At 43.4% G+C, this 27,704-nt stretch overlaps 1 protein-coding gene across 4 annotated transcripts in view; it reads right to left on the bottom strand.

Annotated features, from left to right (window-relative positions):
• Window positions 1-27,704, bottom strand: part of LOC115199727 (glutamate receptor ionotropic, delta-2) — a 566,366-nt gene that overhangs the window by 187,754 nt on the left and 350,908 nt on the right. For all 4 annotated transcript variants that reach the window (XM_029762106.1, XM_029762107.1, XM_029762108.1 and 1 more), the window contains 4 exons: window positions 14,626-14,679; window positions 11,952-12,125; window positions 7,359-7,520; window positions 2,849-2,968 (listed from right to left, as the gene is read on the bottom strand). In XM_029762106.1, coding sequence (XP_029617966.1) covers window positions 2,849-2,968; window positions 7,359-7,520; window positions 11,952-12,125; window positions 14,626-14,679 — 510 coding nt within the window. The remainder of the gene's footprint in view (window positions 1-2,848; window positions 2,969-7,358; window positions 7,521-11,951; window positions 12,126-14,625; window positions 14,680-27,704) is intronic.

Genomic DNA, 27,704 nt, shown 5'->3' with positions numbered 1-27,704 from the left:
CTGAAAATGTCCCAGTTCTCCCATGGCATGTCACCCATTTAGCATATTTGGGATGCTCTGGATCGACTTGTACGAGAACGCGTTCCAGTTCCCGCCAATATCCAGCAACTTCACACAGCCATTGAAGAGGAGTGGGACAATAGTCCACAGGCCACAATTAACATAATGATCTCTATGCAAAGGAGACGTGTCGCGCTGCAGGAGACAAATGGTGGTCACACCAGATACTAACTTGTTTTCTGATCCACGCCCCTTCCCTTTTTTTAAGGTATCTTTAGACCCACAGATGCATATCTGTATTCCTAGCCATGTGAAATCCATAGATTAGGGCCTAATGATCTTTTTTTCAATTGACTGATTTCGTTATATGAACTGTAACTCAGTAAAACCTTTGAAATTATTGCATGTTGCGTTAATATTTTTGTCCAGTGTATTCAATTCCCCCAAAAGTAATTATATTCTCTGATTAAGGAATCAGAGTTAATGTAATGACTTTTTACTTAAAGATGAATTTCATCTTTGGAAGCATGTTGCGTTATGTTTGTGTCTCAGGCCATTATCTCTAATGAGATCTGACAATCTCATTTGTAACCTACGGTGGCCCCTCTGTAAGTGGAGTTTGGGATTCGTCAGGGGTGTGTGTGTGTGCATGTTGTGTTTGAATGAATATGTACTGTAGTTGGTGAGAGAAAAGCCACCCACCTCTTTCCCTCATGGAGCCTCAAGGACAGTGACCCCTAGTGCATTTACATTTACATTTTAGTCATTTAGCAGACGCTCTCATCCAGAGTGACTTACAGTAGTGAATGCATACATTTCATTTCATGCATTTAAAAAAATATATGTTTGTACTGGCCCCCCGTGGGAATCGAACCCACAACCCTGGCGTTGCACACACCATGCTGGTGTTGCAAACTCCATGCTCTACCAACTGAGCCACAGGGAACTAATGTGGCTAGTGTTCATCCAATCAGGCTTTGGGCTACATTTGTCTGCAGCGTGACAACAAGTGTGAGCCAAGGTACTCAGGGAGGTCCACATCTAGGATGCGTCATTTGGTACGCAACTCTTATAGGAAAGATTCACCCATTTTTTTTAATGTTATATCGTATTTGTGCGTCTCCGAGTGATGTTCTATCAATTCCCAGGGTCATTTCATGTTTTCACTCAGTATCTCCGCACAAATGCGGTGAGACTACAACTACCACCACTCCACCAACCTGCAATGATAAAAATACTTCTCTTTTGTGTGCCGGAGTTTGGTCTAGTAGTAGCGCTGCCGACTCTGGATCATACATTCCCCCCTAGTGGCATTAGTTTAAACCCCGCCTGCACCTTCATATCCTCTACCCATCTGTCTACCCCTCTCACTTGTGACTTTCTATCTCTACCCATCTGTCTATCCCTCTCAATTGTGTCTTTCTATCTCAATAAAATTTGATTTACATAATAAAAATAAAAATAATACATCTCTTCTGTGATTTACATCTGAGGCGCCGACTGCATAACGGGACATGAAGTCATCTGATCTGCCACGGCATGGCGGTGTTTACTATTTAGGTGAGTAGTAGTGCGAGATTAAGACTTCCTGGTCAGGATATCGGCTGTGTTTGTGTTCCTCGCTCACTCACCAGGAGTTATGGGAACGACCAGGGTGAGTCAACACCTTTGTTTATCTGAGAGGAACAGATTGTCTCTCTGTGACTCTATGTTCCCTGAAACTGCCATAACCAATCCATCTCCCGGACGTCTCTACGACGTCTTTGCCACCATGGCTACCGGTAATTGATCTCTATTTGGACAACAGATGGAACAGAACGATAGCAACTGATATTTGAGTGAGTAAATATGGGAATATATGAATACAGTAATGAAGAGAAAATGAGGGGAAAGAATAGACGAATTATCGCGCATGGTGGTGCTCAGGGAATCGGGTCTTGTGCTTCTATTCTTAAACTGCGGCTGGGCTGCTGCACTAGAACCAAAAGTAGATAAATAAACAGCACAGAGGAAGATAAACAGCGCTGCATCATTCTCTGAGGGCGGCTGTTTGAAATTCCATTGAGCAGCTCTGATTATCTATTAAAACGTGATCATTCGGTAAATGAACATAATTCGTGTCCACACCGGAAGGAGAGAGGTGAGCTTTAACGAGCTAAGGTGTATACATATATGAGAAGAACAGGGAAAATTGACATACTGTATATGGTTCTCTGGGTAATACGTTATAGTAAGATACGCACTAGCCCATCCGATTTGGCCATAAGACATTAACATTCATGGGTGTTCATCACGTGCATCATCATATAACCTCATTATTGTTGTTCTTATTGTGTTACTTTTTTATGATTACTTTTTATTTTAGTCTACTTGGTAAATATTTTCTTAACTCTTCTTGAACTGCACTGTTGGTTAAGGGCTTGTAAGTAAGCATTTCACGGTAAAGTCTACACTTGTTGTATTCGGCGCATGTGACAAATAAAGTCTGATTTGATTTGATCGTGTACATTTGCTTTTATAAATTACTTTTTTTTTTGCATCTTGGCAATGTACCAAAACCCTTCTTTATATTCATGAATATGACTCTACTGTATAAGTCTGTTTTGAATAGATGTACAGTCTGCTTTTTAAATGATAATGAGCCTCAATGACAATACACGGAGGTGAAGAGCACCACATAAACATAATGATGTAATCTAATAATATATGCCATTTGGCAGACACTTTTATCCAAATGTATGTATACATTTCTGTATGGCTTGCCCCAGCGGAAACAACAAGTACACATCAAGTACCACGCTGTGTCGAATAGCCGACAACAACAAAAACAATATTTTTGTTATCTTACCTTGATGACACCCCTCCCCCTGTCCTCGCCATAATTGGTCCCCAGGATCTCAAAGTAGATGTTGGGGTTGGTTCCGTTGTCGGTAAACTCCAGGAAGCCGGTCAGACCACTCACTCCAGACTGTATGGGACAGACACAAAGTCAGAGTGCTGTCAAAATGGACAAAGCACATAGTCCTGTTGAGATCGAAACAAGTCCTGATGAGACGGAGTCTATCCTAATGTGGACACCGTACACATGATTAGTAAGGTCAAAGACATTACAATGAATGTGGTCCCTGAGAAAGTTATAAAACATTTCAAATGGATCATATAAAAAGGTCTGTTGTCAGACTGGATACTTCTATCTGCTATTTCACGAGCCCAATGGATGAAATAGGTGATATAGTAAGTAGTAAGACATCATCAATCCTCCAGCCTAGATCACCTGGTTGGAAAGCGTGGGGTTTTCTGAAGACAATCCCTCTCGCTTTGATATTTCCATTGATGTGTGCAGAGGTCATGAATCAACAAATTCTCTGCCTCGCTTCCCTCGCACCCCTTTCATAATTCAGCCTGCAGCGCACCTGCACTGAAGACATTCTGCAGCGCTGTGTTCGAGAACGCGACTGCCCCGAGCAACAACGAATCCGCCCACGTTGGGAAACAGATTTATTCCTCTTCATGCAGCCCATTACATTATCGTAATGATAATAATCGCCTGTTTGTAGTCTACTCTTATTGGGGTCTCATTTGCAAAACGAGAGCTGGCTTACAAACCCCTTTCGCCGGAGAGGGCCTTGGTTGCCACAAACAAAGCGCAACACCATGCCTAGCCATTCATCTCTCCAACATCACAAACGAGTGCAGAGACCCTCCTCAACCCCCCCACTCCCTCCACTCTCTCTTTACCGCCTGTCTGGCACATCGTCCTCTACAGCAGGTGCAATTACACAGCAGGTGCAATTACCACAAAGATAATTGTTGTGAATGTATTGCACCAATACCGAGCTGACAGGAATAATTAGCTGGCCAATTATGAGAGCTGATGAGCAGTATCCAGACGAGTTCACCTTAACGCACGCATTGAAAAGCCAATAAACAGCCAGTTCCCCTAATAAAGCTGTAGAACAGTGATCCAGTGAGGACACCCTAGGGAATGAAAAATTGGCCCATTACGTCGCTGGCTTACAGTAAAATAACAAGGTTCACGCCACATTAACATCACCTATACACAGTTATTACAATTAAAAACTGGAGGAGAGAACACCTCACACAAACACAGAGTCCCAGGGCTGGATGGAGAGGGACTGAATCAATGGGACTTGGCTTTTGCAGGCTCACCTTTCCTATAGCAGGGCCGGTGTCACTTTCACTGAATGCTCACGCAGCTCATGGCAGAGGGCAGAGTGTGAGGATGCCACTGTGTGTGTGTGTGTTTGTGTGAGAGAGTGTACTGTGTGTGTGTGTTTGTGTGAGAGAGTGTACTGTGTGTGTGGGTACGTGCATGTGCATGCGTGCGCGTACGAGCCCATTTGTTTGTGCAGACACATGTCGACAGGTACAGTACACCCCCCAGGAGCAAAGGCCACAGGGATGGAGAAGGTGATAACATCACATCCTAGCCTCCTGCACCAACACAGCAGCTCTGGAGAGCACAATGTCACCTCAACACGGCATCAACCACCCCAACAGGGTATTATTTAATGCCCAAGACAGTGTCCCTACAGTATCTCCCTATCCATTTCAAAGGTCTCCTCTGAGAGAAAAGTGGAGGCAAAGGAGATGAGTCCCAACACTGAAGGGCTATCCCTTGTCTGTCAATAGTATCACTTGTCTTTCACATAACGTAGTGTGCATATGATCTACAGCAGCATTGCACCTTGTCAGGTAATGCAAAGACAGAACACAGCTGAACATATGCGTGTTCCAAATGGCACCCTATTCCCTACATAGTGCACTACTTTTGACCATGACTCATAGGGCTACATAGGGAATAGGGTGTAATTTGGGACAAGGTCCATGCCACTCTTGCTTGACATATTCTTTACACAGATTTATCAACATTCCTATCATATTGTCCAATCAAATCATATAAAATTGTATTGGTCACATACACATATTTAGAAGATGATATTGTGGGTGTAGCGAAATGCTTGTGTTCCTAGCTCCAAGAGCGCAGTAGTATCTAACAATTCACAACAATGCACACACATCTAAAGTACACAAATGGAATTAAGAAATATATAAATATTAGATTGAGCAATGTGGGAGTGGCATTGACTACAATACAGTAGAATAATGTATGTAAACATGATTAAAGTGACTAGTGTTCCATTATTAAAGTGGCCAGTGACTCCAAGTCCATATAGGGCAGCGGCCTCTAAGGTGCAGGGTTGCATAACCTTGTGGAAGCCGGCTAGTGATGGCTATTTAACAGTCTCATGGCCTTGAGTTAGAAGCTGTTTTTCAGTCTTTCGGTCCCAGATTTGATGCACCTGTACTGACCTAGTCTTCTGGATGATAGCGGGGTGAACAGGCCGTGGCTTGGGTGGTTGATGTCCTTGATGATCTTTTTGGCTTTCCTGTGACATCAGGTGCTGTAAGTGTCCTGAAGGGCAGGTAGTTTGCCCCCGGTGATGCGTTGGGGTGGCAACACCACCATCTGGAGAGCCCTGCGGTTGCGGGCCACGTAGTCATGGGTGAACAGGGAGTACAGGAGGGGGCTGAGCACGCACCCTTGTGGGGCCCCTGTGTTAAGGATCAGCGAATTGCACAGGGTGGGGTTCAGACTCAGGGCCCTGAGCTTAATGATGAGCTTAGAGTGTACTATGGGGTTGAATGCTGAGCTATTGTCAATGAACAGCATTCTTACAAAGGTATTCCTCTTGTCTAGATGGGATAGGGCAGTGTGCAGTGCAATAGCGATTGCATTGTCTGTGGATCTATTGGGGCGGTAAGCAAATTGAAGTGGGTCTAGGGCGGGGGGGGGGGCAACTCCCGTCCTCAAGGGCCTGATTGGTGTCACCCTTTTCTCCATCCCTAGTTAACACAGCTGATTAATAAAATTGCATTCCAAACTGAAGATCATGATTAGGTGATTATTGGAGTCAGGTGTGTTAGCTGGGGCTGAGGCAAAACTGTGACACCAATCAGGCCCTCGAGGACTGGAATTGCCCACCCCTGGTCTAGGGTGTCAGGTAAGGTAGAGGTGATATGATCCTTAACTAGCCTCTCAAAACACTTTATGATGACAGAAGTGAGTGCTACGGGGTGATTTAGTTCAGTTACCTTTGCTTTCTTGGGTACAGGAACAACGGTGGACATCTTGAAGCAAGTGGGGCCAGCAGACTGTGATAGGGAGAGATTGAATATGTCTGTAAACACTCCAGCCAGCTGGTCTGCGCATGCTCTGAGGACGCGGCTAGAGATGACGTCTTGACGGGCAGCCTTGTGAGGGTCAACATGCTTAAATGTCTTTCTCACATCAGCCACGGAGAAGGAGAGCCCACAGTCCTTGGTAGCGGGCCTCGTCGATGGCTCTGTGCTTGTCCGGAAGCAAGACGTTGGTGTCCGTGACGTGGCTGGTTTTCCCTTTGTAGTCCGTGATTGTCTATAGACCCTGCCACATACGTCTTGTGTCTGAGACGCTGAATTTTGCCTGTTTGATTGCCTTATGGAGGGAATAACTACACTGTTTGTATTCAACCATATTCCCAGTCACCTTGCCATGGTTAAATGCAGTGGCTCTCGCTTTCAGTTTTGTGCGAATGTTGCCATCTATCCACGGTTTCTGGTTTGGGTAGGTTTTAATAGTCACAGTGGGTACAACATCTCCTATACACTCCTATACACTGTATCCGTGTATTCGTCGATGTTTCTCAGAGGCTACCTGGAACATATCCCAGTCTGCGTGATCAAAACAATCTTGAAGCACTGATTGCGAGCTTGGTCAGACCAGCATTGAATAGACCTTAGCACTGGTACTTCCTGTTTGAGTTTCTGTCTATAGGAAGGGAGAAGCAAAATGGAGACGTGATCAGATTTGCCGAAGGGAGAGTGGGGGAGAGCCTTGTTGGAATTTCGAAATGTTGAGTAGCAGTGGTCCAATGTTTTTCCAGAGTGAGTACTACAGTCAATGTGTTGGTAGAACTTCGGTAACAACATTTTCCATCCCTCGCTCCAAGCATTATACAGGACATGCAAATACAATCTCATACATATATTTAATGTATCCTATGGATGTACATAATATGATGTACACAGAATAAGTAAGAACTAGGAGTTTGTCATGACCTCATCGTGACCTGACGGCCTTTGTTATATTCAAGAAAAATGCCTGTCCCTAAGAATAACCTAAGAAGGTCTGGAGTCCTGCTGTTTTTCTGTTCTACCTGATAAGTAATTGCACCCACCTTGATTCCCAGGTATAAATCAGTTCTTGGTTAGAGGGTAAGAATGAAAATCAGCAGTGGAACTGGCTTTGAAGTCCAGGTTTTGAATTGACCTGCCCTATATGGATGGACCAGTACCTTTTTGACGTTGTCTAGCATGGGGCGCCCGCCCTGCCAGGGCTTGGAGTTCTTGCGGATGCAGGTGAGGCTGGCCATGCTGTGCCACTTCCTGTCCTCCAGTTTCCTGTGGAAGGTGTTGGCCAATAGCAGCACCGTGTCGTAGATGTAGCGGTTCGTTATCTTGCAACAGCAGAGAGGGAGGGAGGACACAGAGGAAGAGGAAGTGAGACAAAAGAAGGGAAGCAGAGTAAGATGCAGAAGAAGAGCAGGGTGAGACAAAACATGAAAGAGGGAAAGAGGGAGAAAGGGGAAAAAAGGAGGGAGAAGTTATTAACAGTGGAACAAAAGAAAAGCGGTAGTCAGAGCGGAGAAGGAAGAAAAATGGGAACTGGAAAGAGAAATTCACAGCAGACTTATCTAGTGGTATTGCAGTAAGTGAAACCAATATGATGTGTATATTCATGTTCCTCGGCGTAGAAACCCAAAGGCTATGATTCAAATGACACCCTATTCCCTGTAAAGTGCATTACCTTTGACCAGAGCCCTATGAGCCCTGGTCAAAAGTAGTGCACTATACAGGGTATAGAGTGCAATTTGGGATGCAGGCTAAGTAAGCTCCGCACCCTTCTGAAAGCTGCTGTGACGGCTGGCAGTGAAACATGCAGTGATCATAAGGAGCATGCAGCCTCGGCTGGCATCATTTGAAAGAAAATTGATGCGTGCGCTCGCATCATTTCAACAGTTCTTTGATCATCAGTAAAGAAACAACACCTAACACCTGTCATTTGTAGCTACATCTCTGATGTCCTCGGAAAACATCCCCTCTAACTACTGTTTGAGTTACACATCCAGACTGCTCCCGTTTCCCGGTAAATGGAAAAGGCCCCCAGAATGATTCAAGCAGCTTTAACATTTCTCTTTGGCTTTGTCTAAGCTCAGCCTTTAAAATCTCCACAACGCAAATCGCGCCACATGCATCCTTTTAAGGGTTAAGAATGATGACACCCTATTCCCTATATAGTGCACTACTTTCGAGGGCCCCGCTCAAAAGTAGTGCACTAGGGAATAGGATGCTATTTGGCACACACAGATGCATGGGGAGAGAGCGAGAGGAGAGTAAATTCGGGCCCTGATTGATTGCGCTGTGATTTAGCAGGAGTGTTGTCTCCGTTTTAATGAGAATGTAATAAATAGAGTAGAGAGTGGCCATTAGATTTGCTGTTGTTTATTAGCCTGCAACGCTCTGGCACACTTGACACAATATTGAGTGCCCCCGCGTTCCAGCGCCCACTGGGGATGAGGAACGAGCGTGGCATCTCCCTGACATAGGCTTTTACAGCAGAGAAAGGTCAACAATGCATCAGTGCTATGACAGGTTCTGCAACCCGAATGGCATCCTATTCTCTACATAGTGCACTACAGGTAACGGAAACACTTGAGTAAATGAGGGATATAAAGTATATTGAAAGCAGGTGCTTCCACACAGGTGTGGTTCCAGAGTTAATTAAGCAATTACCATCACATCATGCATAGGGTCATGTATAAAAATCCATTATTTTAGCTACCATGGCTATGTCCTCATAGGATAACAATGCCCCCATCCACAGGGGACAAGTGGTCACTGAATGGTTTCATGAGCGTGTAAATGATGTAAACCATTTGTCATGGCAGTCTGGTCTCAGCTCGATTAAACACTTATGGGAGATTCTGGAGCAGCACCTGAGACAGCGTTTTCCACCAACATCAACAACTATATTCTCGTGGAAGAACGGTCTCGCATTCCTCCAATAGAGTTCCAGACACTAGTAGAATCTATGTCAACATGCATTGAAGCTGTTCTGGCTTGTGGTGACCCAACGCCAAATGAAGACACTTTATGTTGCTGTTTCCTTTATTTTGGCAGTTATTTGTCCTTTTGACCAGAGCCCAATGGGTTCCCCTATGGGCCTAGGTCAAAAGTAGTGCACTTTATAGGGAAAAAGGTGCAATTTGGGATGCAGCCAGGCTCCCGTGCAAAACACAACTCCTGTTTTAGTATGCTAGGTGATTGTACTGTTGCTTCCAACCACATCATTAATAATAATAATGATTAGGAATAATGGTTTAAATGCTGCGGATATTCGCAGAGAAAATGTTCAGATAGGTTTAAACCTATGTGTAACCGATGTGAAATGGCTAGTTAGTTAGCGGTTAGCGGTTAGTTAGTGGGAAGGGGGACAACCACTTCAGGTCTCAGAGCGAGTGACGTCACCGATTGAAATGCTATTAGCGCGCACCACCGCTAACTAACTAGCCATTTCACATCGGTTACATATGCATGGTGGATGGATGGTGCTTTAGTTCCATTCATCACACACACGTAGGCACAATTGTGCACATACGCACGTGCACACACAGACAACTGCACTTGCGCACACACACACACGGAACAGACAATACCAATTACATTGAGTGGGACACTAGATGAAAACACACAAAATGACTCGTACAAAATGGCTGGAACTTTGTGAGCGTGTATTTTTCTTTGCTGTTCTCTCCATTCCAAAGCAAAAACACTAATAAAGAGGGATCAGGACGTGTTTGTACTGGGTTGCAACAAAGGATTATTACTCTGCAGTTTCAAGGCAAATGCTCCAAAAAATGCCCAATATGAACTGCCTGAGCACTCTGTATTCAGAAAAAGGACAAAGCTCCCAGTGCCCTAACTGCTCCATAGGGACTGGTCCACAGACAGAATAAAAAGAGCGACAACCTGAAGAGAGAGGGAAAAAGCATGACAGCGAATCCTCTTGACTCTGAAGAAACACTATTGTTATTCCTGGCCGTCTGTGTTTTCAGCCACAGTGGGAAAAATAAGCATTTGACTTGTGTGAAATGAATGGTGGGTCGAGGGAGGGGGGCGAGGGTGGGTTGGTTTGGCCTGGGTAGCTAGAATGCCAGAGTGAATGCACTTGAGCTAAACAACTATTGAGTGTGTGTGTGTGCGTGTGTGTGTGGGGGGGCAACAAAGCTGAGTTAAAGGCCAACATCTGGCGGTCATGGAAATTCTGGGAGCGTGAGGAGCGGCAGTGGCTTGCCTGCTGAGATTGGCTCCTGTGAGAGGCTGGGTGATCACTGAGCGTTGCAATCCAGGAGGGGGTAAGGAGTGTGTGTGCGTGAAAGCACCAGAAGTCCCCAGAATAAATAAAAAAATAAAAATTTGACGGACTGGGATTTTGTTAGTCCCCACAAGGTAAAATTCTATTTCTAGGGGTTAAGCTTAGAATTAGTGTTAGGGTTAGAATTAGGTTTAGGGTTAGGAGCTGGGGTTAGGGTTAAGGTTAGGTTTTCAGGTTAGGGTTAGGGTTAAGGTTAGGATAAGGGTTAGGTTTAGGGTTAGTATTTTGAAAATACGATTTTGAAAGGGACTGAATTGTGTGTCCCCACAAGGTTAGTTATACAAGACTGTGTGTGTGTGTGTGTGTGTGTGTGTGTGTGTGTGTGTGTGTGTGTGGGGGGGGGGGAGAAAGTGTGGTCAGGCAGACCCAGATGATGCGCTCCAGCGCAGTGTGAAATTGGGCTTCTTCTGGGCCACTCTCCTGACCGCTGAGCTGCTCTGGCTCCACACTGACAGACAAAACAGGCCTAACTGCACCACTCACCACTGCACCGGGCACACACTGTCCTCCACTGACTTCCCCTGCTCTCGGTCTGTCCCTGTCTGTCCCCTCAGCACTTCACAACACACTCAGCACTGTCTGTCTGTAAGTCTGCCTGCTTGTCTGTTTGTCTGTGTCAGACAGCAAGCCTGCCTGCCTTCCTGCATGCCTTTCTGTATGAAAGGTTTATCGGTCTGTCTGATGTGTCAGTCTTTTACTGAACAAAATGCCTCTTACTTCTATGCCTCTTACTAAGCACAGTCTCTATGTGTCACTGATATTACCTGAAGCAATGGGTACAATGTGTACCTTCCGGAGTCATTCAATGGACTAAGAACAGTGACATTTCATACAAGCTGAACATCTCTATCACCGTAACACTACCATTCAGTACCTTCACTGACCTGTCAACGCAAGATACATTACTCAAAGCCTTTGGTTGTTACATTTTAAGTTTCACAAGATCTATCCCTCTAGGCTTCTCTACATACACACATAAATCAATGGTATATTAATGACACTTCATATTGTGGTTTGACACTAGTCATACAATAAGATAATGGGGAACAAATTCTCTTTCCCTCCATTCCTTTGCTGTAATTGAGGCCTTGATGTACAACAATAATTGTATACACATATTGCTGCCCCGGGACACATAAAAAAATAAAAATAAAAACGGAGAAATTACATGCCACATTTCCATGATAATATTGCAATGAGTTATGATGTTTGATACAAACAAAATGGGGGCCCACTTTCCCCAAAAATATATTAGGATGTCGGGGGAGAACACAAACCTGGGGCACGTGGCAACAATGTTGGTGCCATCAACAACTATAAGATCATTAGAAGTCGTGTGATTGGGGGAAGGGGAGGTGGAAAAGGGGTGGGGAGGAGGGGGCTTTGGTCAAAGGTAGTGCATTATATAAGGACTATGGTGCCATTTGGTACACAGCTTTGTTGTGTGTGTTACCTCCAGTGTCTGAGCCTTGGGGTCTTTGGGGTCACAGAGGGAGGTGTTGATGCGGTGGTTGTGCTTGACGCAGCGCTGGCTGGTGTTCTGGGGCAGGGGGAAGGTCTGCCTGATCAGAGTCAGACGCCCGATAGACTTCATAACCAGCTCCTGGACGTCCTGGTCTGAGATCTCCTGCAGGAGCACAAAAGAAGACACATGAAGACAGACACACACACACACACACACACACACACACACACACACACACACACACACACACACACACACACACACACACACACACACACACACACACACACACACACACACAGCCAGACAGGCAGACGTACTGCAGGCAGGCGTTTTGCCCCAAAAACATCTCTCCCTGTTTTGCTCTGGGCACGCAGAGCACAGGGAGCAGGGTCTGATGAGTTGATGAGAGCAGAAGTTAGCTCCAAAATCCAACCAAGCTGCATGACATTGGCGATGGTGACCACATCCTAAGAACACACACCACTCGTATCATTACTCTGGTGGCCATTCTCCACATCCAAACGGACCGCAACTATACACCTGCCATGCCAACAGCCAATCTCTTTTGTAATGGACAGCAGCCCAAAATATTCAACCCAGGAAAATGTAAGAAGCGATTATCTCGCAAAGCTCTGAAACACTGAAAAGTTCTCAAATGCAGAACTTTCCACCAAAAAAGTATTGACATGCCCCGAGCGTGCAAGCAAATAAACATTGTCAGGGAGGTATTAACAAGAGCACACACTCCTTCGAAGTGCTGGAACTCACTAATTGACAAAATGCCCACTACTTTGACTTTCAGTGGACAGGTGTACTAAAAGCTCTTGGAATGTCAGTGCGTGTAAATGATTGGGACGTGACTGGGGTTAAGGCTTAATTACAGTTATGAATTGGTCCAGGCTCCTTTCTTCACAATTATCCTGTCTCGATTACATGACATATCAGCCATGCCTAGGAGTCCATATTGCAAGTAGAATGTCATCTAACTTGACATCTGATACTTGCCGGCAAAATGCTAAGGCGATTAACATTTGAAAAAGGAGAGCGGGTTTATCTCTACATAGACCAGCAATATTACATCCACAGGAGGTCCAGGACTGTATCGTCACCTAGTATATTTATGAATAAGTTGATGCTACTACCTACGCTGTTCAGTCTGAGTTGAAGTAATGCTATCAGTCTGCTCTAGTTTGGTATTACTGACATGTTCTTTAGCTTTGAATCCCTACCCTGTCCAAGGATTCAGGTTGGTGTAAGAAACATTTGGGCTCTTTCAACACCCAGAGTGTTATCCTAGAAAGATAAGCTCAGGCCTTCCATATAACATGGGGGACTGTGACTCTCTGGCTATGGCTCAATAGGTTGCTTTCAATAAAACGTCACAATAAGGTTAGAGCGTTCAATTTGGCTGCTGGGGGCAATGGGACCCACAGCTCCGCTAAAACCATTGACAACTGTGTGCTGTGTTCAAGGGATTGTTAAATAAATTTGGTTGTAATATCATAGTCAGACCAACAAACTTCCGATTATTCCATGACAAACAATTGCGCCCATTTAGCTCGACCATCAGCGTTCTACAGAAAGTAACTGCTTGCTTTCATGATCGGTAAACATTTGATTCTGACTATGCCCAATAGGTGATGATATTAAAACCAAATAGTTCTAACATTTATTTAACGATCCCTTGAAAACGACACGTAGTTGTCAATTGTTGTAGCGGAGCTGGGGTCTTCTTGCCCCGCAGTAGCCAAATCGAAAGTATTGTGAAGTTTCATTGAAAACAACGTATTGTCTCTCCTTCCTACCAGATTGTGCACTTGTTCACTTGCCTTCACTGATTTGAAAGGAAATGACTGGTATAAGAAACTCCCACAAGCCCATGCCTCCACCAATCCACTGTTTGTGGGAAGTAGTGAATGAGTGCACATTTCAGGGAGAAAGGAGATAGTATTGGGCCGTACCCTCTAGTTCCCTCCAAACCATCCAGGAAACTACAGGGGACATTCCCCATCCCCCAGCAGCCTAAATCCCTCTTGCCTCAACTTTATCTGAGGAAAAAATGTCCCTCCGTCATCAGCAGACCCCATTTTAATTCCTCTTTAAGTGGCATTCTTTTTTTTCACACTTGTCAGTATTAGTTTGGATCAGTGCATTGGCGTTTGTCCTCATTCGCCCCACCATGTGAAACAAGCCAAACAGCAGGGGAGCAAGGGAGAGAGGGAGAAAGGGATGGAGGAAGAGAAGAGAGGGCAGAGCGTTCCAGACGGTTTTCATGCCATACCCCACGTCCCCACATACATACTGTATATAGAAGGGGAACGATCAATTATGAATGCTTCCGCTTTTCCCTCCGAAAAACGTCAGTGTGGTAAGTTGTAGATAAAGGAGAATTATTACAACCATAAGCCCTCATCATATTAAAGTAAGAGAAAACCTGCCCCTTGCTGTCCTTTCAACACAAAACAAATGTTAAATTAGAAGTGGGATTCAAACGATGTTCCAGCAGTAACATGTGAAAACCAGTAAAGCTTGTATGTTTGTGAGCATTTTGGAGTATTTGGATTGTGATTGATTCTCCCCCCACCCTCCCCTCTCTCAGTGTTCGGCAGTACCCCTACTGTGTTACCGTGGCAGACAACGTGGCTGCCTCAGCACTGACCTCATTGATGATGATCCAGTGACAGTCGAATGCCACGAGGTTCGTCTCCACAACCTGCACAACACAACAACAGAGATAACATTTGTCAATACATATTCAGGAATTCAAGACATATTCTTTGTTTACAGTATTTGTGTCTGCATCTGTCTCTATCTGTCTGTATCTGTCTGTGTAACTGTTTATTGTAAGGCAATGCCAGCACCACTTTACCAGGTCAAATTCCTGGTACAGGTAAATGTACTTGGCGAATAAAGGTGATTCTGAAAGGTTCTTCTTAGTGATTAAGAAGTACTCTACCTCTAATACGTTATCAAAGGCTAACTTGCCGCGGTAGAAACAAAGAAAATAAAAGTCTAAAGCTTTTGAATGGGTGTTTTGGAAATTGTACCTAGGTTACCTGATCCCTATAACCCACAGTACAAGTCTTTGATTAAAGGGATACAGCGGGACGGAGGAACTAAGGATGGATCGACAACATTGTAGTTACTCCACAATACTAATCTAATTGACAGAGTGAAAATAAGGAAGCCTGTACAGAATAAAAAATATTCCAAAGCAAGCATCCTGTTTGCAACAAGACACTAAAGTAATACTGCACAAAATGTGGCAAAGCAATTACATTTTTGTCCTGAATTAAAAGTGTTATGTTTGGGAAAAATCCAACACAACACATTACTGAGTACCATTCTCCATATTTTCAAGCATAGTGATGGCTGCATCATGTTATGGGTATGCTTGTAATCGTTAAGGACTGGGGAGTTTTTCAGTATAGAAAAGAAACGGAATGGAGCTAAGCACGGGCAAAATCAGCTTTCCACCAGACACTGGGAGATGAATTCACCTTTCAGCAGGAGAATAATCTAAAACACACTGGAGTTGCTTACCAAAAAGACAGTGAATGTTCCTGAGTGGCCGAGCTACAGTTTTGACTTAAATCTGCTTTAAAATCTATGGCAAGACCTGAAAATGGTTGTTTAGCAATGATCAACAAACAATTTGACAGAGTTTGGATTTTGAAAAGAGTAATGGGCAAATATTTGCAAACATTTCTAAAAACATGTTTTCACTTGGTCATTATAGGTTATTATGTGAAGATGGACAAGAATAAATGTAATCCATTTTGAATTCAGACTGTAACACAACAAATGTGGAATAAGTCAAGGGGCATGAATATTTTCTGAAGGCACGGTAACTGTTTTAAAGTTACCTTTAGCCTCATGGTGAAATCCCTGAGTGGTTTCCTTCCTCTCCGGCAACGAAGTTAGGAAGAATACCTGTATCTTTGTAGTGACTGGGTGTATTGATACAGCATCCAAAGTGCGATTAATAACTTCACCATGCTCAAAGGGATATTCACAGTTTTATTTTATTTTCACCCATCTACCAATAGGTTCCCTTCTTTATGAGGCATTGGAAAACCTCCCTGGTCTTTGTCGTAGAATCTGTGCTTGGAATTCACTGCTTAACTGAGGGACCTTACAGATATTTGTATGTGGGGTACAGAGATGAGATACTCCTTCAAAAATCATGTTTAACACTATTATTGCACAGAGGCCATGCAACTTATTAGGTGACTTGTTAAGCACATTTTTACTCCTGAACATATTTAGGCTTGGCATAACAAAGGGGTTGAATACTTACTGACATTTCAGCTTTCCATTTTTTTATTAATTTGAAAACATTTCTAAAAAAAATTCATTCCACTTTGGCATTTTGGGGAGTTGTGTGTAGGTCATTGACACAACATCTCAATTTAACACATGTTTTATTCAGGCTGTAACACAACAGAATTTGGGAAAAGTCAAGGGGTGTGAATCACATACTATACTACAACACAATAATTTCTGAAGGCACTGTAATTTCTACTTTCGTTTTGAAATCATCTGACGATAACCTAATAGTAATTTATGGCATTTAGCAGCCACGTTTATTCAATGTAATTTACAGTCATGTGCGCAAATATGTTCGTATGGGTAGACCCAGCAGGAATCAAACCCATGACCTTTGGCATTGCAAGTGCTATGCTCTGCCAACTGAGCCACACAGGATCAACCTGTGTAATGAAATACACTCCTGAAATAGGAATCTGACGGTGCCGTTATCCACTTTGAAGTGAATGACACTGTTACGCAGAGCGTGTTCACTTTCTAATGACTCGAACTGAAAGCTGTCAAGCTATTCAACAAACAGTCCTCTACCATCTAGTTTCCATCATTTCCAGAGCCTATGTACATCATGGGGTTTAGCCACAAATATTGTGCTGCTGGGATTACCTTGCAATATGGAAATGCTCTAGTCTCTCATCAAAAACGGAGTACTCTTTGGGTAGCATAAAAAAATCTATGAATAATTTATGCAAACATGCATAAATATTTAAACACGCCAACTCTTAACTAGCGTTAATATTTCGGCATCGAGGAGCAGCCAATGTTACAGCGTGAAGGGTGAACACTAACATTTGTGTAATTCTAGGGAACAAAAATTGCAGCTGCTGCAAAGCAAAATCAGGGAGGCGGCAACTAGGGTGGACGGCGGTGGGAGAGCACTTAAACACACACACACACATACACACACGCAATTCCACACACACAAACATTGTGTGCTCAAATCAAATGCTATTTCTCAAATGCGCCGAATAGAACAGGTGTAGCCTTTTGGACCTAGACTTGGTACTCCGGTACCGCTTGCCGTGCGGTAGAAGAGAGAATAGTCCATGACTGGGGTGGCTGGAGTCTTTCGCAATTTTTTGGGCCCTCCTCTGACACCGACTGGTACAGAGGTCCTGGATGGCAGGAAGCTTGGCCCCAGTGATGTCATACCAGGCAGGGACGCAACCAGTCAGGATGCTCTCGATGGCGCAGCTGTAGAACCTTTTGAGAATCTGAGGACCCATGCCAAATCTTTTCAGACTTCTGAGGGGGAATAGGCATTGTTGTGGCCTCTTCACGACTGTCTTGGTGTGCTTGGACCATTGTTGGTGATGTAGACACCAAGGAACTTGAAGCTCTCAACCTGCTCCACTACAGCCCCGTCGATGAGAATGGGGGCATCGTTTCCCTGTAGTCCACAATCATCTCCTTTGTCTTGATCACGTTAAGGGAGAGGATGTTATCCTGGCACCACACAACCAGGTCTCTGACCTCTTCCCTATTGGCTTTCTCATCGTTGTCGGTGATCACTGTTGTATCGTCAGCAAACTTAATGATGGTGTTGGAGTCGTGCATGGCCATGCGGTCATGGGTGAACAGGGTGTACAGGAGGTGACTGAGCACGCACCCCTGAGGAGCCCCCGTGTTGAGGATCAGCGTTGGCAAATGTGTTGTTACCTACCCTTACCACCGGGGGTGGCCTGTCAGGAAGTCCAGGATCCAATTGCAGAGGGAGGTGTTTAGTCCCATGGTCCTTAGTTTAGTGATGAGCTTTGAGGGCACTATGGTGTTGAGCGCTGAGCTGTAGTTAATGAATAGCAATCTCACGTAGGTGTTCCTTTTGTCCAGGTGGGAAAAGGCAGAAGAGAGTGCAATAGATATTGCGTCATCTGTGGATCTGTTGGGGCGGTATGCAAATTGGAGTTAGTCTAGGGTTTCTGGGATAATGGTGTTGACGTGGCCATGACCAACCTTTCAATGATGTATGAGTAAGTCTATTCACTCAAAAATCTCTCTCTCGCTCTTTGCACTGCTCTCTAAAGCTAAGGAGGTGACATTCCATCTTCCTCTCTTCTCTTCAACAAGTCTCCAGCACCCCATGTTTCTCCTGCTCAATGTGCCGGCACTGTATTTCATTAAACCTAATTGTGTAGGTGACTAAAGCGGAGGTGTCATAAAACACTTTGGTCATAAACAAATGCAACAGCTGGATGGAGAGTATGATGGTGGAGCGCTAATAGTGTTTTAATCTCCCCAAAGACTGAAGAAAACTTAATAATTATACTGTAGACAAGTCCCATAAAACAACCTGTCAATTGGAACATGACTGAGACAGTGGGTTAAGGCAAACAGAGTGACAAAGGCTTTCCACTCTCTCTTGGTCTGTCCCCTCTCTCTTTTCACTTTCTCGCTGTCTCCCTCCCTCTCTCTGCCTTTCTCTCAGTCTCCCTCTCTCAAACTTCCTCTTGCTCTATTTGTTCTCTCCCTCTTTCTCTGTCACCCCCTCTCTCTGTCTCCCCCTCTCTCTATATTCCTCTACCTCCCTCTCTATGTCTCGCTCTGTGTCTCCCCCTCTTTTAATTCAATCCAAATAGCTTTATTGGCATGATGTATCAATGTACATATTGCCAAAGTGCACCTTGGAAATGAAATTATTAATTTACAATATAAACATAATGAAAATATTTCTCTTACTCCCACTTCTTGTTCATGCGCTCTCTATCTCCCTCTCTCCACCTTGTCCATTAGTCACTCTGCCAGAAGGTAACCGTGACAACCAAGTCAGTGTCATGATGACACTGGAGGCTCATGTCTGTGCCAGACATGATGGGAACTATTTGCAGCCCTGGCTGTGACTTACTGAACTCTCTAAATTCTCTCTCTCTTATTTCTAAATTCTCTCTCTCTTATTTCTAAATTCTCTCTAAATTCTCTCTCTCTCTTATTTCTAAATTCTCTCTCTCTTATTTCTAAATTCTCTCTCTCTTATTTCTAAATTCCCTCCCTCCCTCCCTCCCTCCCTCCCTCCCTCCCTCCCTCCCTCCCTCCCTCCATTTACTGCCTGCTATGTTTTCATGAGATACTTCTGACTTCCAGCAAAGTGTTTGTGTGAAGCAGTATGGGAAACATGCTCCCCACACAGTGCACAGATGGGGCTATGCTTCACTGACTCGGGGAGAAAAGGAGTGTGCGTGTGTGTGCGCGTGCAGGAGTATGTGCCAGCCTATGGCCTGTCGGGCTCTGCATTCAAACACAACCATTATTACTCTCCCCAGCTTGTCCAAGGGCATATGTTTTTTGCCTCATTAGAGAAAAGTCAGAATTCTAGTGGAAGACGCAGTCCTCCGGGGGTTGGCACTACTGCTGCCAACCAACACGCCAGTTCAAGGTTGTAAACACACAACTGATGACCAGAATAGAGCTTCCGACAAGAAAACTGGACCAACAGTAAGCCCCCAACAAGCACCTCCAACAAGGGCTGGGACATTTTATTGAAGACCAGATTCAACTCCACGGCCAATGGAGAAAGCTATTGATTCTGGCAGCGGCATCAGAGTTGACACAGAGAGACACGGCTTGCAAGCTTGGAGCTGTGTGCAGGGTCTAGAAAAAGCCTGGGCGCAGTGAACAACAACACGTTGGTACAGCAGAGCGGCAGCCAAAAAAACGTTTTGGTCGGAAGAAACCAAGCAAAAGTAAGCTGATTTATTACCTCGGCCAGGTAGTAACTAGCGCAACGTTAGCACATCACGTCTTGTTTTATGGGGCGGTGGGTGGTTTAGATGTTTAGGATTATCTCCGGTTGAAGTAGGGCTCTCATTAAGAACCTAGTGATGTTTTCCTTGCCTTGCTTTGTCTCGCTCTGGCTGGGAAAGCAAAGGGATTTAGTGAGCGACTGAGTCACTGTGATTTTCTTTTTTTTATGTGACTGGCTGCTAACTGCAGGTAAGGAGCTGTGTCTTGTAGATTAAAACGCTGTGATTACACTGCGCGAGCAATGGGAGAGCTCCTCATCCACCATCCCGTCGCTCTTAAATAAGACAAGTTCGCCTCCACCAACAAAGAATTCCCCTTTGCAGAAGTTGAGCAGTGGTGATCTGTTAAGGCCAAAGCCCTAATGTGATGGGGGAGGGGGGGGGGTGGTTATCAGCCAAGTTGGTCCCCCATGGAAAATGTGCTGCGCTCTTCTAATCAGGCCAACAGCGATGACACACACGCAAAAACGAGCTGATTATTCTCGATTATTTTTCCATTCATCAGATCAATGTAATTTGCATGAGTGGAGAATCCTTCAACCGTTAGTCATGCTGTATGCCGTGAGTATGGGCTACTGGAAAGGACACTCAACACAGGGGGAATTTACATCGAATTTACATAGCTGCTTTCGCATGGCTCTGATTATTGTTATGATCTCATATGTTCCACCTGTCTGCTCTCTGGCAGTGAGAGAATGGAGAGACTTGAGAGCCAGTACTCATCTAGCAGACTGGAGAAGTGGTCCCATGTGGCTCAGTTGGTAGAGCATGGTGCTTGCCAACACCAGAGTTGTGGGTTTGATTCCCATGGGGCACCATTATGGGGGGAAAAAAACACAAAAATGTATCTACTCACTACTGTAAGTTGCTCTGGATAATAGTGTCTGCAAAATTATTAAAATGTAAATTATACCATGCTCTCTGACACGTACCCAAGAAGACAGTGCTAAATCTAGCTAGGCTCCTGGAGATGTTCAAACCCACTTCTAGAATGCTTTGGCATGTAGAATACGCATTTATTGTCCCAATTAGGAAATGTGTGGTGCAGTCTGGGTAGAACAACAAGAACCACCATACAACAGATATATATACAAAGAATAAATAGCAGGAGATCTGTTATGATCGTAAAATAGGAGCAAATGTGACTCTTTACTCTTCTGGTCAAAGACGCCTGCCTACTTTATGTCATCATTAAACATCATATATGTCATCATTAAACATCACAACATCTTATCAAACATTTTGGGGGTTTATAAATGGTTGGGTTTGTGTTGTTTTTGATTATTGGTGCAATTTACCTGCCCCCCTTTGTATGATGCTAGTGCAGTCTTTTTTTTATATCAAAGATGATATAACTACTTTCAACGAGAGTAGGTGAATGATATCCAACATATAAACAGCAATTTTGTGCAATGGGCTAAGCCCTGGCACTTCTATCCATGGGCTATATAAGGTTGAAGTACCACTACATCTCTATGCTCCACTCAACTCACAGGAAAACACATGCTCTTTCATTAAGTACTGGAATAATTGTTGCACTGTTTAGAACAAGCAAGTTTATGGAGTTGTGAAAGGCCTTCTCTTTGGAGCGTGAGAGTCCTCCATTTTAGGCATTTAGCTCACACTTACTCAGGCGTACCCTCCTTAATACATCATAACCATTATGTGTCACATTTGCCATTTTGGTTTAATGTCAGCCACCTCACTCACAGTGCGGCATCAGTCATCTATAATTCATGCTCTGTGCGCGACTGTCAGGAGGCCATACTGTCACACAGTGTCTGTTGCAGTACGGCACTGACTCCTAGGTGAGCTTGGGAGCCACACACATGGGGCCCACACACACTTAGCGCACACACAGCGAGAGAGAGGGTTGCAGAGCCGGGCCCTCCTGTGATCCACTGTCATCTGAGAAAACACACACACACAAACACACACACAGAGTTATATTCATTATACACCAAATGGAAGAAGACGGACTGAAACACGGACTACCTTGATTAAGAAGTTCTCGTTTTGGTATTCTGTTGTGAAATGTTTCGCTACCGTGTGCACAAATAAATACGACCCTGGTGCTATATTCTTCCTGCCAGTCCAATCTGAGCTGAGGGGAAGGAATAAGACATGTGTGGGTTGGCCTGCAAGGTCTTGGGGGGGCCAGAGGGGATTTGATGTGGATCCCTCCCCCGGCTTCTTAATTACTCTAAATTACCCTAGTACTGCCTGCTTAATTAGGCCAATGCAGGCCTGGTCATACAACACTGATTTACACAGGCCATCAATTCAGCTCCAGCCATTCAGCCCCAGTCGCTCCAAGGACATGCCCAGTCCTGTCTGACTCTGCCAAACCAAACATCCTATTGATCCTCCTCCACCATTCTGATAGATGAAAGCCAAAGCAAAGTCATTCACTTTTTCCCTCCACAGAGTACTGTACGCAACCGGTGTATAGTGATGTTCCCCATAGACGCTGATCTTGGGTCAGTTTAGCATTTCCCCCACTAATGGTTAGGTTATGATTGGGGGAGGGGAAGCTTCACCCCAGAGCTATGCAACCGGAACCAGCCGTGTTGAGTGTGGCTATACTGGGATTGGTCAGCGACTGACCCACGGAGATGCTGGCCTATACACCACCAGTCTGCCATGATGGATTCCTCTCCCCTCTCCACTCTCTTTGCTTTCTACTCCACAGAGAAATGATTACAGTGAATTCCAAGTGAGTGGCTTTCATAGTGAGTGGCTTTCATGTGCTGTGATTGGGAGGGGATGCTCAGGGACTGTCAGGGTCAACATACCAGTCATTTGTCTTCCCAGTAGGGAATAAAGATCCTGAACCCCGGCAAAAGCCACGGAGGAGATGATGGTGAATACAGATCAATTTCCAATGTATGTCACACAGGGCAATACATCACCGCCAACATTATTTTACATGATGACATCTCATTTGACGTTCGGATAGCAATTGATCAATTGTTGGACAAAATAGAATGGAGTGTATGGAAAAGGGGTGTTCATACATCTACACATATTAATAAAGTCGTGTCCACACACGCATTATCCAAACGTCCATCTAACGAACAGTGGTGGTCAGGTCAAATCAAATCAAATGTTATTTGTCACATGGTTCGTAAACAACAGGTGGAGACTAACAGTGAACGGCCTACTTACGGGCCCTTCCCAACAATGCAGAGAGAAAGAAAATAGAGAAATAATTTTAAAAAGTTCTAACAAATAATAATAATAATAATAAAAGTAATAATAAATACACAGTAACGATAACTTGGCTATTTACACAGGGTACCAGTGTCGTGTCGATGTGCAGGGGTACAAGGCAATTGAGATAGATATGTGCAGTGGTTGCTCAACTAAACGTTTTGAGATTATGCTGCGGGATTTAGAGGTCATTTGTGGTTGAGTACGGTACCCTGCCTCACTACTTCATTGCTCCAGACCAGCTCAAGCGGGAGTTAGAGCACTGATTATGCTTTTGGGTCCCAAGGCGCTACTGTGTCTCTAACTGACAATGAATGGGTGACATAAACCAAATAGAAACTGATAATTGTGCACGACTTCAAAATTGAATTTTAATGAAATGAATGATGAGGATGAAGAAGGTGATTGAATTTAGAACAATAGTGTAAGAATTGCTATTCCTCTGTCCTGCACGTGTACAACCCGGAAAAATATACTTCTTTTTTTTGTTTCTACTCGTCAGTATTACTTAATAAAACTGTTGTTACACTAAGGTTTTTATTCTAAGAGAAACTAAAATGTTCAATTATATTCCATGATATTAAGATATATGTGTTGACTGAAAATAAGCGAGTGATGTCTGCTAAATAATCAAGTTGGTGGCGCGGTCATATAGCCTCGGCACCTACATAAAGCTGAGTGACTGAGTGGCTTTGGATCAAAATACAGCAGAGTGATGCATTGGTCTAAGACACTGCATCGCAGTGTAAACTTTCGTTGCTACAGATGCTGGTTCGGTACACAGGGTGGCCATGACCAGGAGACCCATGAGGCGACGGTAGGTTTTTGATTTCTCTCCCTCTAAAAACAGAAATAAATCATTCTAAAAAACAAGCTGGCTTAATTTACAAATTAGTAAGAATGTCTCCTCCCATGTTCAAGAATTACCTTTTTCTCGCTCACTTTTGGTTATTTGAAAAAAATAATAATCTCCAACATATCGTTATTTTTTAAACAAAGCAATTGTTATTATTATTATGAATTCATTTAGAATTATATTAAAGCCCCTTATATATTCTCACAGATCAGATTTGCTTTAACAAAAAATGCCCCTTAGATATTTATTTAGAATCCTCCAATCCTCTAAATGTAATTATTGGCGGAGAGTCACGTCATTGAAAAAATATTTCTACTTATACTGTAGGTCTACCGTAGGTGACATGAGTCTCACTAGTGCTGAGTAATGTACTGTTAAAGTGGTGTAGGTCTTATTTATTTAAAAAGCATATTGGCAACCGGCCTCCCTGTGGCTCAGTTGGTAGAGCATGCTGTTTGCAATGGTGTTTGCAATGCCAGGGTTGTGGGTTCAATTCCCAATGGGAAAAAAATATATGAATTGAAATGTATGCATTCACTACTGTAAGTTGCTCGGGATAAGAACATCAGCTACATGACTAAAATGTAAAATTATAGTTAGAAGCAATAGGATTAAAAGCAATTTCCTACTTGCATGTGGTCAACTATTTCAACACTGTTTCTAGCTGCTCTGAAACAAGCATGGGGACTGGTCTCAATGTCAACAGTGAAGGCAGGATGCTGGCCTTCTAGGCAGAGTTCCAGTGTCTGTTCTTTTTCCCATCTTAATCTTTTATTTTTATTGGCCAATCTGAGATATGGCTTTTTCTTTGCAACTCTGCCTAGAAGGCCAGCATTCCGGAGTCGCCTCTTCACTGTTGACGTTGAGACTGGTGTTTTGCGGGTACTATTTAATGAAGCTGCCAGTTGAGGACTTGTGAGGTGTTTGTTTCTCACACTAGACACTCTAATGTCCTTGTCCTCTTACTCAGTTGTGCACCGGGGTCTCCCACTATTTCTATTCTGGTTAGAGACAGTTTGCTCTGTTCTGTGAAGGGAGTAGTACACAACGTTGTACGAGATCTTCAGTTTCTTGGCAATTTCTCGCCTTCATTTCTCAGAACAAGAATAGACTGACGAGTTTCAGAAGAAAGCCTTTGTTTCTGGCCATTTTGAGCCTGTAATCAAACCCACAAATGCTGATGCTCCAGATAATCACCTAGTCTAAAGAAGGCCAGTTTTATTGCTTCTTTAATCAGGACACAGTTTTCAGCTGTACAAACATAATTGCAAAAGGGTTTTCTAATGATCAATTAGCCTTTTAAAATGATAAACTTGGATTAGTTAACACCACTTGCCATTGGAACACATGAGTGATGGTTGCTGATAATGGGCCTCTGTACACCTATGTAGATATTCCATAACAAAATCTGCCTTTTCCAGCTACAATAGTCATTTACAACATTAACAATGTCGACACTGTATTTCTGATCAATTTGATATTTTAATGGACAAAAAATTTGCTTTCCTTTCAAAAACAAGTACATTTCTAAGTGACCCCAAAGTTTTGAACGGTAGTGTATATAAAAAAAAATACTTGAAAAATACTTAAATGGATGTCTATCAATGATCAACAACCATTTTGACAGAGCTTGAAGAATAAAAAAAATAATCATGTGCAAATATTGTACAATCCAGGTCCCAGAAAGACTTACGGCTGTAATCACTGCCAAAAGGTGATTATAACATGTATTGACTCAGGGGTTTGAATACTTATGTAAATTAGATATTTCATTTTCAATACATTTGTAAGCATTTCTAAAAACAAAAAATCACTTTGTCATTATGGGATATTGTGTGTAGATGGATGAGGAAGAAAATATATTTAATCCATTTTGAATTCAGGCTGTAAGTCAAGGGGTATGAATACTTTTCGAAGACACTAAACATATAACTAGGAATAAAGTGACTAGGCAACAGGATAGATAATAAACAGTAGCAGCAGCGTATGTGATGAATAATAAAAAAGTTTGCTTAAAAAGGGTCAATGCAGATAGTTACATAGTTAACCAAATAGCTCACCGGACTAACTATTTAGCAGTCTTATGGTTTGGTGGTAGAAGCTGTTCAGGGTCCTGTTGGTTCCAGACGTGGTACATCTGGGGCGGGGGTGGCAGGGTAGCCTAGTGGTTAGAGCGTTGGACTAGTAACCAAAAGGCTGCAAGTTGAAATCCCTGAGATTTCAAGGTACAAATCTGTTGTTCTGCCCCTGAACAGGCAGTTAACCCACTGTTCCTAGGCTGTCATTGAAAATAAGAATTTGTTCTTAATTGACTTGCCTAGTTAAATAAAGGTCAAATAAAAAAATCTCTACTGCTTGCCATGCAGTAGTAGAGAGAACAGTGTATGACCATTTTTAGGGCCTTCCTTTGACATAGCCTCGTTTAAAGGTCCTGGATGGCAGGGAGCTCGACTTCAATGATTTACTGGGCCGTACGCACTGGGTGTCTAGGATGATAGTGTTGATTTGGGCCATGACCAGCCTTTCAAAGCATTTCATGGCTACAGATGTGAGTGTTATGGGGCGATAGTCATTTAGACAGGTTACCTTGGCATTCTTGGGCACAGGGACTATGGTGGTCGGCTTGAAACATATAGGTACTACAGACTGGGTCAGGGAGAGGTTGAAAATATCCATAGAGATTCAATGACTGCAAGTAATCAAGATGGGCTCCCGAGTGGCGCAGCGGTCTAAGGCACTGCATCTCAGTGCTAGAGGCATCACTACAGACCCCTGTTTGATTCCAGGCTGTATCACAACCGGCCGTGATTGGGAGTCACAATTGGCCCAGCGTCGGCCGGGTTTGGCTGGGGTAGGCCGTCATTGTAAATAAGAATTTGTTCTTAACTGACTTGCTGAGTTAAATAAAGGTAAAAGATAATTTAGATGCAATTTAGTGATTGTCGTGTTAGCACTTGTACATTTAGAATCTTTTATTGTTGCAAGTGAATCTTGAATTTTGCACCCACACCATGATATAGCTAATTCTAGTTTTAGCTAATTCAAAATAAATAATCTTATAAAGAACTGTCATCTCTTTAAAACCTTTTTAGTTAACTATTTAGTGCTTTAATGAATCCCATAAACAAAAATAAATACCAGTGCATAAAAAAGCATGTACTGTCTGAAATAGCTCTAAATAAGTAACTGTCAAGTACAATAACTAGTCATAACTATGATAACTATGATTACATACTTAATAAATGAAATACTGAAATCTCAACTATAAGGAAAGTTTAGACAAGACAGAGCTAATAAAATGGGACTTATTCTCTGGAAGCATCCATCTCAATCAGATCGCTATCTTAACTAGTCTATCATCATCAACTCGATTTTCTACTCTTATCTTACTGGTTGTGTAATTGTTGTGTTATTGTACCAGTTGTTCTCTACAGTTGAGTAAAACATACCCCGAATCTTAGAATAATTTAGCAGCATCCTGCACTGAGTTGTTTTCCCCTCTGCAGTTCAATAACGCTCATGCCAATGGCTGGAGTAATACACCAGTGAATTAAGAGGTTAACCTTGATACAGCCATGTCAACTTCTCTCTGCTGTGAAATTGCCT

Source organism: Salmo trutta, chromosome 9 (genome assembly GCF_901001165.1).
Source record: "Salmo trutta chromosome 9, fSalTru1.1, whole genome shotgun sequence".
In the NCBI taxonomy this organism is placed as follows: Eukaryota; Metazoa; Chordata; class Actinopteri; order Salmoniformes; family Salmonidae; genus Salmo; species Salmo trutta.
This window is presented reverse-complemented; position numbering and strand designations above follow the sequence as displayed.